This window comes from Mustelus asterias, chromosome 8, assembly GCF_964213995.1.
Source record: "Mustelus asterias chromosome 8, sMusAst1.hap1.1, whole genome shotgun sequence".
NCBI classification, from domain to species: domain Eukaryota; kingdom Metazoa; phylum Chordata; class Chondrichthyes; order Carcharhiniformes; family Triakidae; genus Mustelus; species Mustelus asterias.
This window is the reverse complement of record NC_135808.1, coordinates 82,710,815-82,726,752: the sequence shown is the minus strand read 5'-3', so window position 1 is coordinate 82,726,752 and position 15,938 is coordinate 82,710,815. Positions and strand designations below refer to the sequence as shown.

Sequence of the window (15,938 nt, the reverse complement as noted above, 5' to 3'; positions counted from 1 at the left end):
TGTCTAAGGTATTTAGGGTTTCTGCCCTTTAAATCTTTAGAGTGTCGGGACCGTAAAAAAAAAAAATTGTTTGCTATTTCACTCTGTTGACAGAAGCCTGCTGGCTTCTGAAATGGTGCGGCTCCCAGTGACCCCGCCTCCCTGGAATGAAAATCCAAACTTTCAGGACATCTTCTCCAGGGTCAGGTTTGCAGGTGGCAAATGTCCTGACTCTGCACTCATGACCTGAGCAAAAATCCATACTTTAAATTCCAATGAGTCAGTCACTGCTGAATAGGGAAATGGTTCAAACTAGTTACCAAATTAACTACCCTGCAGGTGCCTCCAGGCAGGAAACTTGTTTATTACCGACCATAATGGAAAGAAACTACAATTTACTGTTAAAGTTAAGCTAAATGCAAACTTGACTAGATTTTAGAAAGAGGCCAACCCTCAAAACTTGTTCATTTCCTGATTTAAGCAATTAAGTCTCCAGCAGCACCTTCATGTGGCCAACTCGCCCTGGCCTGCTTATTGCAATAGACCCATTGCTTTCCTTGGGCCTCTTGACGCAAGTGTGATTGTTTCCATCCGTTCCCACATTTCCGGGACGTGTTCCACCGCATTTCAAGATGGGCTATTGTGTTACTCAAATCTGTCTCTAATTATATCAATATCTATAAGTCCATGAAATTGGGCAGAATTCTCCCGTCCCGTCCGCCACAGGAATTGTAGCGGGCGGGAGACGGACCATGCACAGGTTCGTTGACCTCAGGCAGGATTTTCCGGTTTTAGGGCGAGCACAGCCGGAAAATCCTGCCCATTCATACAGAAGCTCAAAGTGAAAACTCTGTGGAAATTCTCAAATTACAACATCACAAATGTTAACAAGACATCTGAGTCCACTACTTGCTTTAATATATTTTTCAAAAATTTACTGAAATGCTCAAAACAATCATCAGTCGAGGGATGATATTCTGCAGTTCATAAAATCTTAATCCTTATTAGTTTGCTGGTAAGAGCAGTTCCCTGATCTTTCTAAACATCTTTTGGAATTTTAACCCTGAAAAAGGTGCACAGTTCATCAGGTAATAGCCTATAGACCACCGATTATTGGCGATGCACTTGACAGACTTTTTCACAGGCTCCACTAGGTCCATAGTAATTCTTACAAAGGGTGCATTGATTCTGGGTCTCTGGGGGCTAATAGAGATTGGAGATTAGGTTTAGATCCTATTATTGCCATTTTCCATAGAAAATATACAGCAGTATGAATTCTTTATAACAACGCCCAGCCGAAAAAATAATGTTGATCTCAGCCTTTCACAGAGTGCCTAAATCCCATTCCTAACATCAGGTACAACAAATTAAGACGGGCCAAGAATCCTGTGGCAATTAGACATTCAGACTAGACCTTGAAACAAATTAGGTTTTTTCATCCTCGTGATGTCATTACTTGCAGCATGGAACAAGCCATTGCTATGTATTATTTTCCCACATACCTCTTAAAACCCTCTCAATTGTATCCCCTCCCAACTCCTCTCTCCAAGTGGGTGTCATTCCTAATTAAAAGCAATTAAGGCCGCCAATTTCTTAAAGCTATACTGCATTTCATATAACCACTTAAAAATTGTATCCCCATCTTGGACTCGGAGCTCTCATTATCATGTGACTAAGTGTCCTATTCATGGAAGTCAATGTGTCCCATTCATAGCCGACACAATTTTTTATCAGATCAAGAATTCAGGAACAGAGGTCAGCGACCTCAAATTATGGCTTGCAAGATTATCTGTACATTAAAATTAATGGGCAAAAAATTCAGTGGACTGTGAATTGGATGTATGAATCTCCATGTCTGTATGTTTGATATTTGCTCCCATTGCACACGATTCAGGACCAGGTATATGAAATTATAACATTTACTCCATACCAAACATCAACCAATCATAATTGTGTGGTATGAATGCACATATTTTACATACAATGGAATAGATTAATTTCCACAATCGTCATGATGATGAAACATCTAACATTAAGATTCATTAGATGGCAGTCAATCACATTGACTTTTACATTATCAGTTTTAAACAAGCACTTACTTCAACTTCATTTTCTTTCTGCCGCAATGTGTCGGTGAGCTCTTCGACACGAAATTCTAGACCCTCGACTTGATTATCCGCCACATTCTGATTTTCCTTATTTAATTGACCTATCTGAAGATCTTTGGTTCGAAGTGCTTGGGTCAGCTGATCTATAATTCTGCAAGAGCACCAAAGATATTCACATCAGTTTGAAAATCCTAAATGAAAAAATATGGCCATTTAATCCTAATACTGTGCATAAAAACATAGACTGCAAGGTGATTCCATTAGCGTAGGGGTGGAATACTGCATCCACTTCTATTGTGTTGCTTTGCCTTTAAAATACTTACAAGCTCAAACAGTAAAACATCTGTTAACTGCATCATTGGGAGACATACAAGAAAGAATGGCTTTACTTTCAAAATATTAGCAAAATTGCAGCTGCAAAGAAGGCCGATTTTACAAGTTCTAAGATAGCTTTTTACAGACTATATAAATATTATTTAAATTGCTGGAATATATTTTTACAGAACAATAAAAATAACAGAACACTTCATGGAATCCTTACAGTGCAGAAGAGGCCATTCAGTCCACTGAGTCTGCACCAACTCTCTGACAGAGTATCTTACCACACCCCCTCCCCCACCCGATCCCTGTAACCCCACACATTTACCATGGCTAATCCATCTAAGCTACACATCTTGGTATTAGAGGTAAGTAAATGTTTGAAATTGATGAGTGCAAAGAAAGCTCAAAGCAGAACCTATAAAAACCTTTGGAGAAACAGAATTAGAAGTGTGAGATCAAATTTATACCAAACGATATATTCCAAGTGACCTGAGACATTTGTTATTTGTTAAATGACCTAAGAAACCTAAAGCAATAGAGTGTAGTCATTTTACAACGATTAACTTAATGAGTTATCTCAGTAAAGTGATCTTGAAAATCCCAATAGAAAGAAATAATAACACATTTGAAGGAGAACTTGGTGGAACACAGTCTGCATTTAGACCTGGGTTGGGCTTTTCCTGCCCTTCCTGCTGAAGTCAACCCCCAGGTTCCCCAGCAACGGGACAGGCAAGCTAAGCTAATTGCCATTGCCTTCAGTGGGACTGGAAGGTCACCCCCCGTGGTCAATGGTAAGCCGTCTCCGTCACGGGAAAACCCGCTGCAGGGGGAAAGGGGGCTGGAAAGCTCCTGCCCTGGAGTAGGAACAAAAGAGGAAATATTTAACCTAAGAACAATCTTCAATAAATATCTAGAAGCAAACAAGAACATGCTTCATAGACTATGAAAAAGCTTTTAACTTTTTATCACCAAAAGTTAATAGATGTGTTGCTGAAATGTGACATTGGTGGTAAAGAGATTTATCTGAAGCTTATATTGGGACCAAATAGCATCACGAGAAGAGGGACAATGGGATATGTTTCAAGTGAAAAGAAGAGTAAGACAAGGATATGTGCTGTTACTAAAATTATTCAATCTGTACACAGAACAAATATTCAGATGTACCTCCAGGGGTAAAAATTGGAGGCAAGAACATAACAAACCTGCAGTAATCAAATCACATAGCGTTACTTGCAGAATCAGAAGGAGTCCTACAAAATATCATAGATCAGGGTTTCCCAAACATTTCGAGCTGCAGAACACCTAGTGACTTCCCAAGTCCATAGGGGAACCCAAGCATTCTCAATGTTGGCGCTCTTTTTTTGTTGCAAAATAGATGTGAACACAGAAATCAAAAGAAAGACAAACAAATCTTTTCCAGCTATATCTATGTATATTTTAGGAATTAGGAAGAGGCACAGTCACAAAATCGATTCACCAGCTACATGGGCCCCTCATATTAACTCTGGCCAAGGCACCTCCCATAGCCCCTTAACCCTTGGAAGTAGTCCTACATTTTAAATATTAAAATAGGTCTCCTGTATTTACCTGTTTTTTTCTGTTAAAACTAATTCATTAGCCTCCCATAATATTAGCTTCTCTTGGTTCTCCCAAATATTATCGTTTATTTTCTTCTCCAATTCAAAGGATCGTAATTTTTCAGCTTCTGCAACAGAGTTCATCTTCTCCGCTTCATTCTTGGCCAGTCTGGCTTCCTGTGTGTACAAGCACAGTAAATAATGTATTAGGTGTCTTTAAGTTTCATTTTTGATTTTAGAAATCTTCAAATCTAGTAACCTCTTGAAGCAATCGGGTAGAATCTTGTGTCCTGCTTTGTTTGCTGCTCTCAGAAAAAGATGCATTGACATATGTATGTATGTACTTTCCTGTCAAAATGTGATTAAAAGAATCAATGCAAGTATAAAATGAGTGAGTCCATTTTACACTTTGGAAATATGACAAAATAGATTTGTCACTCAGGTGAAATCCTGAGTGCGAGTAAGGTGGAACATGACTTGTGCCTGCTCACTGTTTAGTGGGCTAACCCCATTATGTTTTCTGTGCCAATTTCATTTAGGGTGAGAGCCCGACTACAGGAAAACCTGCAATTTGGTACTTGGCTTTAATGACCCATATATTTCATGGTCCAAGGGTCAGCTACATTTACTGAGAATGCAATGTACAAAGCATGTCATTTGCAATGACTTCCCGTCACTCTGTAATCTAACATTAAGACTAGGAGGCAGCAAAGTTCTGTCGTATTCTCACCTGGAAGTGTTTCTGCACCCACTACCTTGCATCCATTAATCCCACTAAAAGCTTTAAAAGTTTATTTATTACTGTCACAAGTAGGCTTATATTAACACTGGAATGAAATTACTGTGAAAACCCCCTAGTCGCCATGCTCCAGTGCCTGTTTGGGTACACTGAGGGAGAATTTAGCATAGCCAATGCATCTAACTAGCACGTCTTTCAGACAGTGGGAGGATATCGCAGCACCCGGAGGAAATCCACACAGATACGGGGAGAACGTGCAGACAGTGACCCAAGCTGGGAATCGAACCCAGGTCCCTGACACTGTGAGGCAGCAGTGTGCCACCGTGCTGCATTACATTGTATTGCATTGTATGCAATTTTTTAATGATACATAACTGCCATCACACCCATTCTGGGCTGCGTACCGACGTCAGAGATGGCCTCCTACCTTTCACCCTGGATAATGTATACTCTGCTGCCCTTATCCTCACTAGCATCAAGTCTCCTTTACCCATTGTTGACCTGTTCTTGTTGACCTACATTGGCTTCTGCTATATAAAAACCTTGACTTTAAAGTTCAAGTTCAAATCCCTCCATGATCGCACCCTTTCTTATCTTTCAAAACTCAGTTAACCCTACAACTCACAAATAACTCTGTGTTCCTCCAATTCTGGCCTCTTATCATGCCACCCCCCCTCCCCCCCCCCCCCGCCCCAACCTCTCCCCCCCCACTCCGTCCAACTAAGCCCTATGCTCTGGAATTCCCTCTCTAATCATTTGCATCTCTCTCTCCTCCTTCAAGACCCTTCAGAACACCTATCTACTCGACACAATAGACTGCTCAAGATTGCTCCTTCTTCTCCCATGACAATATGATTCTTGGCTGTCTGTTAGACTTGTGGAAAGACATCACAAATTTTGCACGCAGCATCACCATTTGGCATGGCTCAGGTTGGGAAGTAAACGGAGCAGAGAATGAAGCCAGTAATCTTCCCACTTGGTTTCTCTGTTTGGTACTTTAAGCACTCTACACTGAAAATGAATACAAATCTTTAACTAATTTAATAAGGCTTTCTTTTGGAAATACATTGTGAAGTTAAGCGATGTAAAGTTTTGTCTAGTTGGGCTAGGAAGATGGGCTAAAGGGCGTTCCACATCTATGCTTTGATTTCACAAAAGGTTTACTTCACATGATGGCGAGATGAAGGGACTAAGTCCTAAGTCCATGACTAAGACTAGTCATAGCCATGACTAGCACAGACTAAGTCCATGGCTGTTCCACATCTTCACTCACCTCCTGCAGAAGCTGAATCTTATTTTGCAAGATGAGTTGCACATGCTCAGTCTCCTGTTGGCTCTCCTCATATTTCTGGTGGATCTCGGCCTCATTTTGATTGTGCAGGTTTTCCACGGCTTTCCTGACAAACATAAGAGGAAATTACGACTTGCTCAAATTTTAAGATATTCATCAGCTTTTCCATTGACATAAGGATGAAAAGGCAATTAAACATGGACATTTTACCTATGATGAAACCTCCAATATCTGCATTCCCATTATCCACCATCCTTCTTACCTACCAGAATTTTCACAGGAAAAAGTCTTGTGGGAGCTTTCACCTCACTGCACAGCCACCATTGTTTGATGTGTTATTTGGAATGCACCTCTTTTGCTTGGTCAATAAAACTATTAAATGTTCTTTCTATACTGCAATAGACTTCATTCCTATATCTAGGATATTGTTATCACCCATGAAGTCTTGTAGCTGGGGTTTCTTAAGCATCTGCAGTTTTATTATTTACTTGGTAGCCTCTCCATTACGGCAGACAGTGTAAACTTCTTATATCAATATATAGATATATTGTTTCCCAAGTTACTTTTTCAGTTTTGCATTTATTATTAAATTGATTATGAAAATAGAAAGTAGATGTTATACTAACATCCAGATTTAGATTTTTTCATGTTATATTTGAAGAAGCAGGCCAAAAAATGTCAGTTTTAAAATTTAAGTTTTTCATCCAACATAGGTTCAGTATCTTTCCATTAGTCTTAATTGAGGTTTCCTGTATTTTCAATGGCAGGTAGTAAGTGGCAGGCAAGCAGGTCAGTCTCTTTGGCAGACTCTTCATGACTACTGTCAGTGCCATGCTGTGACCAATTAATTAATCCTCACATGCAAACAACACCAAACATTTAGTGAGCTGTTGGCCGAAGGTGTCTCTTGGATGTAATATGATGTTTCAGGACTATGTTTTTAAACTTAGGATAAAATGAAGAGAGTTATGTGACTTGTTCTGAAGTTGGCTTGACAACAAGCCTGGGTAACTTTACTGTTAAAGACTAAAGGGAGGCCCTAATTGTTTTGCTGGAAAGAAGGTATAAGTTGGTCACACTTGGAAACATTGGCAGCAACATTTGTGTTTACAGAGCTTAGATTTCTAGTCTCAAAAGACCAGGAAGGTGTTGAGAATGTTGGGTTGTAAACATATATGCATTGAACTGGAGGTCGTCGCTCTTGGAACGGCTGATGGTGAACCTCTGGTATCTTCGTCTTTCCACGGACACCATCGGTATTTGGTTTAACTGGCGTTGATGTAGGAACTAGAGATTGTCTCTGTCTGAACAGATGGTGAAGTGCCTACTTTCCTCAATGATATCTGGTAAGGTAGGGGTTGTAGGAAGGTTCAAGTCAGGATTTTGTAAGTCTGATCCTGAATTTTCATCAGGCTGCAGATTTGGCAGTTCTGATCTTCCAGCCAATAACTGGTCTGCATGTCCTTCTCCTCCAAATAATGTAATCACTGATCTGGACAGTGCAAGGGACAGGTCCGATCTACACAAGGACGGTGGCCGGAACCTGTGGAGAAGTTCTGAATCAAAACTCCTTGTCCTTAGTGGAAACTCTGTTTCACCTTGCCTTCCTGCCATTCCACTTGTGCTTATTGTTGCTGTCGCACAATCTCCTTAGTGTTTGGACATTTCAACAGATCGAATGTGGAACGCAGCTGCCTTTTTATCATGAGTAAGGCAGGAGAGTTCTTGGTCACGGAATGCATGGTATTTCAGTAGACCAGTAGGAATTTGTTAAGGCATTTGATAAGCGAACCTTGTTCCTTGGTTGCTTTTAAGGTGTGTTTCAGGGTTGACGAAGCATTCCGCTCATCCATTAGTAGCTGGATGATATGGTGCGGAAGTAATGTGTTAAATACTATTCCTTTACAGGAAGTTCTCAAATTCCTGCGAGACAAATTGAGGTCCTTTGTCATTTACCAGCTGTTCAGGAAATCCAAAGCAACTAAATATTTCTACTGGCTTCTCAATATCTTCTCAGATTAGGTGAATGTCATCACAGTGACCTCTGGCCATTTGGTGTAAGCATCAAATATTACTAAGAACATATGTCTCTTGAAAGGCCCTGCAAAATCCACATGCACACATTGCCAAGCCTCTTCAGGCCATTCCCATGAATGCAGCAGTGCTAAGGACAGCAGATTTCTAACCTATGCGCAAGAAGAACATCTTCCAGTTTTCTCCTCAATTTCCGCATCCAATCCAGACCACCAAAAATAACTTCTTGTTATTTCCTTCATGCATACAACTCTGCAATGGACCTCATGTAGCTTCTCTAACACCTGCTCCCTCAACACTGTGGAATGATCACTCTGAGCCCCCATAGAAGACATCCTGACTGCACTAACAGCTCCAATCTCCTGGTGCAGTAGGGTTTCAGGTTAGGTGTTAGTTCCAAAGTCTTTCCTCATAAAACCATATCCATCACTTCTGAGAGCACAGGATCATTCCTAGTGCGTTTTCTCACTTACCTAGAAGTGACAGACGTGTTGTCTACTTGTTCAAAGTGGTAGATATTCCCTTTGAGCTGTGTGACAAACTGCCTGATTGTGACAATCTTGAAAGTCCATCCACATCACAATATAGACTTGACTGTCAGTACTCAATGGTGTAAGCATATGCAGACAAAGGCAATGTCCATTTTTGCATTCTACTTGCTGCAAATGACAGAATTCCCACATGTGGTCCAAAAATGAGCGGATGATGATCCATCAACAATGTAAACTCTCTCTCAAACAGGAACTGGTGGAATTTCTTTATTCCAAAAATGATCCCTAACACTTCCCATTCAATCTGGGCATAGTTACTTTCAGCTTTTCTCAAGGTTTGAGAAGCAAAAACAATGGGTCATTGTTCACCCGATAGCATAATATGGGAGACCACCACTCCTACACCATAAGGGGATGCATCACAAGATAACTGTATGGGTAAAGTAAGATCAAAGTGCATGGGATCTTTAGACTCAAGCAATGCTTCTTTGCAATAACACCTTCATGCAAGCCATTGATCCAACTGACCATTTCCAGGTCCTGTTCTGGCACACGAGGTTATGTAATGGTTTCAGAATTGTTGTCAGGTTTGGGGCAAAACTTCCATAATAAGTTAACAATCACAGGAAGGAACTTAACTCGTTAATATTCTGAGGTGCAGGTGCCTCTGTGGTGGCCTTAACCATAGAAGGAGATTTGTGAAGGCCAGTGACATCAGTCACGTGTCCCAAATACTCAATGGGGGATTGGAAAAACTCACACATGTCTTTACGGACTCAGACTATAGTCTTCCAATCTCTGGAAAGTGGCATCCAAGATTCAAAGATGTTCCTCTTCTCTCTTTCAATGACAAGGATGTCATTCAGATAGCACTGGACTCAGGTGCAATATGTGTATACATTCTGTCTGTCTACGAAGAACAGGGCCCTGTGTATTAATATATAATTTCTAGTACAAGCAAATTCACCACATTGTGAGCCCGATTAACAATCTTAAATTGATTGTCAATGTGATTCTTAGCACATTGAGGATTATTTAGCAAATGTTGTCAAATCGTGGAATCACATATAAAGTTGTGTTTTGAGTTTTGCAACCACAGGCTGGTTGGGTACAGTCTGTACTTTGTCTGTTGTGAACAGTTACTGGGACATGCTGTTTGATATGATCCGCCAGTCTTTGGGAAACATGACCTACATACCTAGAATCACACTGGCACTGAATTTCGTAGATCCCATTATTCATTTGTGCGATAGGCAGCATTCTGTTAGTGGCAAATACCACTTGTGTTGCTCCTGCATTGTAGTAACGTGAGACAGCTAGCTTCACCTGTTGCCCAAACTTCTGTGATATCTTGCCCTTCCAGAGTAATCAGAGGAAGATTGTGCACTTTTCAGGGCCAAACATGATGCCCTTAGGCCCATTCCTGAGTTTTCATGATATACAGTGCAAAATGATCTGATTAGGGTAGCTATTGTCCCGCAGGATGGCTTTGATGTGGCCTATTTCAGCATTAACTTTGCATGGTGAACAAATGGCAAGGGTCCTACCTACAAGGTTGCTGAAAAGAGCAATCTTTTATCATGTGGAACTGTAATAATTCCAATATTACCCAGTGAAAGTAGACTGTGGTAGTGAAATACTTGGCACTATGCAATTCTGACAGTGGTGGTCTGGGGCATTGGCCAAGCATTGTCTGGAGGGTGGGGGAGGTGGTGATAAGCATTTTTGGGGGGTACAGAGGAGGTGAGCACTGTCAGGGGATATGGGATAGGGTAAGCATTTTTATGGGTGGGGGGGGGGGGGGGGGGAAGGTGAGCAATGTCAGGATTGCAAAGGATGAGCATTGTCAGGAATGAGGAGAGGGGTGAGCATTGTCAGGGGTGCAGAATGGGTGAGCATTGTCGGGGATGCAGGCTTGTTGTTTTTTTAAGGCATTCCTGATACATTTCTCACTGTTAATAATTATGCCATGTCTAATATTAACAGCGGGAGAAGGCTGGGTTAAATATCCGGGTAAGTTTTGGGCATCAAGCCCAAATCTGAGACACTGAGTTCAGTGTCAGAGACATTCTCTCAGAAGAGCTCCAGGCAGCATAGTTCTGCCCATTGGAAGTTTAAACTTGGGTCAAGTGGGTTGGGACGTCCTCTGGATCCCAACATGCAACAGCAGCAAATATCTTAATATTTGCCACTGTTGCCATCGGAAGATCTGGGCCCTAGTCACCTTCTTCCAGGTTCAAGTTCCAGGTGAGGAAAAAATACCACTGCCACCTCCTCTGGATGTTTGGCAGCATTCTTGACTGAAGGGTGCCCCTTATATGATAAAGACTCAACTTCCTCTGTAGAATGAAGCACTTTGAACGCAACATCTTCAAACAGTGCCATTTTCTACTTCATCTGTTTCAGAATTATATAATATTTTATTGGTACCCTTTAAGAGCTGTTGGTCTCAGATAAGCCATAACTAACTTTTGTGCTTCCCAAGCCCATGGTGTGGCTTGTGGCAGGAGTTTCAAAAATCACTTAAGTGAGTTGATGTTGCCAAATGTAGGGGTTTGAGCACAATGACACCTCGACCTCTATACAGTTAATAATCAGTCATTACATATTATACAGAGCTTTGGACAACAGCATGTTATCACAAATAGTATTGATCTGTGTACAGCCTGTGAATTTTAAATTTCTTGCTAATATGGGAAGTGTTGTTCCTCAGACTGTACGTAGTCTGTACCCTTTTCCATGGTACACCAATGCACAGGTGAGGTGGTCACATTTTGCTGCTAGTGCAGTTTAAGTTGTTGTCATGTTGCAGCCTCAGTGGAGGCCGCAGCTGTCATTAGCTATTAATAAAACACTGCAATGGGAGCAAAGTCTGTTGATGTGATACTGAAGCAGTGAGTCTCAGTGGGTTTTCAACATTCCTTCTGCCTCAGTTACATATCTTTCTGCCAAGATGATGGCTGACCTCAGCAAAGTAAAAGATTGCATACAGCCGTCATGCTGGCCATGATTACGAATAGCTGGACCCAAGTCTCTAGCCAAAGGTGTTCCTGGCTGACAGTGTTGTTGGCCATATTTCAGGTTTAGTCACATATAATTTTGTTGGAGCAAAATCCTGAACTTTAAGCAACAGTTTATTTTATTTTAAGACCAGGTTGGCTTACAGCTCATCCACATAATATTCTTAGAAGAGTAAAGGGTTGAGATGAATGTTAAGACTGGTACGTGTGTAGTACCATCCACCCACCCACCCTTCCCCAAGCCCCACCACTAGTTTCTAGTTCTTTATTTGTTTTATCTTTGATATTCTCTGTTTTTTTCTTTTATCTCTTTCCCCTTTTCTTGCATCCATCAATTCTCCTCATTTTTCTCTTATCTTATTCTATCTCTCTTTTCTGGTTCACACTGACTTTTCTTGTTCAGACATTGGAGGACAAAGGGCCGTAATTTCCTCGGAGTGGCGATCAGTGTTGGATTGCCACTCGCTGCCCAAATACTTATGTGAGACAGGCCTGCCTCACCTAACCTTCTGACTCATGCTGGGTGAGATCCAGGCAGTGAAGCTCATCCCCGAGGCCCATCCTCGAAGTCTAGCTCTGTCAAAGTGAAATATAGAAACTAGAAGCAGGAGTAGGCCATTCAGCCCTTCAAGTCTGCTCCGCCATTCATTTTGATTATGGCTGATCATCGAATTCAATATCCTGATTCCCCCTTTCCCTCATATCCCTTGATCCCTTTAGCCCCAAGAGCTACATCTAATTTTTTCATGAAATCAGATGTTTTGGCCTCAACTACATTCTGTGGTAGTGAATTCCACACATTCACCACCCTCTGGGTGAAGAAATTTCTCCTCACCTCAGTTCTAAAAGGTTTACCGCTTATCATCAAACAATGATTCCTAGTTCTGGGAACATTCTTTCTGAATGTTATAATTTTATAAGTTTCTGTGAGATTCCCCTGTCACTCTTCTAAACTCCAATGAATATAATGCTAACCAACTTAACTGGTGGGCATTACCAAGGTGCCAGACTGGCTGTGCTTTCCTCACTGGAGAGAACCTCTCCTGGCGAAGCCATAAAGGCAAGCGAGCCCAAATGATTGAGCGCTGGGCTCGCTAAACAGATGCAAATCTTCATTTAAATAAATTTAAATACATTATTCAGTCTCTCGCCGGAAATGTGCGTGATCCTGATTTTTCGGCTCTCACGTGATTTTACTGGCTTGCTCCGCCAATCGATGGGCGGGGCAAACCAGTAAAACTCCACCCACTCATTCTCTTGCCCAGACTCGTTCACTCTCTCACAGTCTCTCGCCCAGACTCACTCTCTCTCAGACTCATTCACTCTCTCTCTCCCCCCCAGGGTGGGTACACAGGTGAGAGTCAGACCCACAGGGTGGGGCGGGGGATATCGCGTATGCACGTGGTTAGTCTGGGGGCGGGGGTAAAGTTAAAGTTTATTTATTAGTCACAAGTAGTCCTGTGGGAGACAGGAAGTAGTTGGCTGGGTCTTGACAATAGTTACTCAGAAGTTAGAAGAGGTTTTACTTTAATTTAAATGTGATTTAGTCACATTTTCAGATTGTTTCTAGTGCAGGACAATTGCCCAAAAGAAGTTTGTGCTTCTGGACAATTGCCGTGCAAACCCTTACCTGGGAATTTTCAAAGGGAAACACTGAGGTTCAACTCATTCATTTTTATTGCTAGGTAAATCAGCGGTTGTTTTGCATCTCACTTGATTTTTGTCTATCATTAACATTCATAAAATGAAAACCAGGCAAGATGCAAAACAGTCTGTTGATTCTTTATCACCTGCTTTTCAGCAGTGATAAAAGATAAAATCACCTTGACTATCTTTTGTTTTTTTTAGGTTTGCATTCCTCTCCCTTTTCAGGCTTCCTTTCTTCAATTTTTGATTCAGTCTCTCTCTTTTCTGGTTCATACACTTTCTCTCTCACTATCTCCTCACCTTCTGTTTTTTTCCTTTATTAGTTAATATCCTGGTCTCTCTTCTAGGCTCACACCTTGTTGTTTTTCTCCCTCCAATCCCTGTCAGCTGCTCTTGTCCATTTCAGGTTCTCTCCTTTTAGGTTCACACTCGGTCCTGTCTTAGATATAAATGTCCTTGGTTATGTCTGGAGCTATGAATGTACAACTCTTCAAAACTCAGTGCAGGTTCAATTTGAAAACCAGTACACATCCCCTTTAAAATACAGATTTCTACTTAGATATTCTTTCCTTTAATCTTTTGAAAGTCCATTGTTCATTTTCTTAAAATTCCACTCCTCGTTTGATTTATTTTGTTCTTCTTCTGGAAGAGGTTTGCATTCCTGTTATCGAATGAATCGTCAGTTAGCTGAAATTCCAGGGTCTATCGGTTTGTTAAAAAAAATCAAGTTGTCATTTTAATCCTTCTGAATGCTGACCATGATTCAATTCATTGAATTGGCAATAAACAAACATAAAGCATTAAATGAAGTGGAAGCTGGCAGCACATTCACAACTAGAAATCTCCAGTAACCTCCATCATTCTGAAGAAAGAAGAATTTATTGGCGGGGGGGGGGGTTTAGCAAGAAAAGGTCTGCGAGGTGGACCCACCATCCATGGTTAACTAGAAAGGTGAAGATAATGTTAAACTTATAGAAAAAGCATAGAATTGTATAAAGACAGGTGGCAGGGCAGAGATTGGAAAGAATATAAGGAACAGCTAAGGATAACTAAATAAGGGGCGGTGTGGGGGGGGGGGGGGGAGAGTTAGAGCACAAGAGAAAGCTGGCCAAAATGTAGAGGTTTTATTTTAATAGATATTTTAAAAAGAAAGTGAGGATTAGTCCTCAGAAAGTGAGAATTGATTGTGGAAAACAAGGAGATGGCAGATGAATTGAGTAGGTGCATCAGTCTACAGGATACAAACAATGGATTTTCTGGTCTTGCTGAGTGCCAAATTCTCCATTCTTGCTTGCAACGGTGGCGGGGTGTGAATGGCGGCAAGTTTCAGACCACATCCCAGAAGTTGCTGTAAATCAGGAAATAGAAGGGAGGAAAGAACTCAGGAAACCAGAGAAGTACTGAGTAAATAGTTGGAGTTGAGGGCTGTTAAGTGCCCGGGTCCTGATAGACTTCATCCTAGAGTTTTATAAGAAGTGTTTTGTGAGATAGTTGATTCTAAAGTTCCCTAGATTTGAGAAAGGTCCCATGAGATTGGAGGATAGCAAATGTGGTCCCGTTATTTAAGAAGGGTAGCAAGGATAACCCGGGTAATTATAGGTCGGTGAGCTTGACGTCCGTGGTAGGGAAGTTGTTGGAGATAGACAGCATGGTTTTGTACGAGGGAGGTCATGCCTTACAAATTTGGTTGCGTTTTTTGAGGAGGTGACAAAAACGATTGACGAGGGAAGGGCCGTGGATGTCGTCTTTATGGATTTTAGTAAAGCGTTTGACAAGGTCCCTCATGGTGCAAAAGGTTAAATCTCACGGAATAAAAGGTGAGCTAGCTAGAGGGTGGAGAACTGGCTTAGCCATAGAAGACAGAGGGTAGCAGTGGAGGGGTCTTTTTCCGGTTGGAGGTCTGTGACTAGTGGTGTTCCGCAGGGCTCTGTACTGGGACCTCTGCTGTTTGTGATATATATAAATGATTTGGAGGAAGATGTAGCTGGTGTGATCAGTAAGTTTGCGGACGACACAAAGATTGCTGGAGTTGCGGATAGTGATGAACATTGTCAGAGAATACAGCAGGATATAGATAGGCTGGAACACTGGGCAGAGAAATGGCCGATGGAATTTAATCCAGATAAATGCGAAGTGATGCATTTCGGTAGACCTAATGTAAGGGGGAGCTATACAATAAATGGCAGAACCATCAGGAGTATAGACACATAGAGGGACCTGGGTGTACAAGTCCATAGATCCTTAAAGGTGGCAGCACAGGTGGAGAGGGGTGGTGAAGAAGGCATATGGCATGCTTGCCTTTATTGGACGGGGCATAGAATATAAAAGTTGGCATATGATGTTGCAGCTGTATAGAACGATGGTTAGGCCGCATTTGGAATACTGCGTCCAGTTCTGGTCGCCACACTACCAGAAGGACGTGGAGGCTTTGGAGAGAGTGCAGAGAAGGTTTACCAGGATGTTGCCTGGTATGGAGGGTCTTAGCTATGAGGAGAGATTGGGTAAACTGGGGTTGTTCTCCCTAGAAAGACGGAGGATGAGGGGTGACCTAAGAGAGGTGTATAAAATTATGAAGGGCATAGATAGGGTGAACAGTGGGAAGCTTTTTCCCAGGTCGGAGGTGACGAACACAAGGGGTCACGGGTTCAAGGTGAGGGGGGCAAGGTTCAACACAGATGTCAGGGGGACGTATTTTACACAGAGGGTGGTGGGGGCCTGGAATGCACTGCCA

At 41.7% G+C, this 15,938-nt stretch overlaps 1 protein-coding gene across 2 annotated transcripts in view; it reads right to left on the bottom strand.

The window, feature by feature from the left end:
* Nucleotides 1-15,938, bottom strand: part of pde4dip (phosphodiesterase 4D interacting protein) — a 425,654-nt gene that overhangs the window by 188,452 nt on the left and 221,264 nt on the right. For both annotated transcript variants that reach the window (XM_078218377.1, XM_078218378.1), the window contains exons 6-8: nt 5,998-6,121; nt 3,996-4,162; nt 2,079-2,238 (exon numbers count right to left, since the gene is read on the bottom strand). In XM_078218377.1, coding sequence (XP_078074503.1) covers nt 2,079-2,238; nt 3,996-4,162; nt 5,998-6,121 — 451 coding nt within the window. The remainder of the gene's footprint in view (nt 1-2,078; nt 2,239-3,995; nt 4,163-5,997; nt 6,122-15,938) is intronic.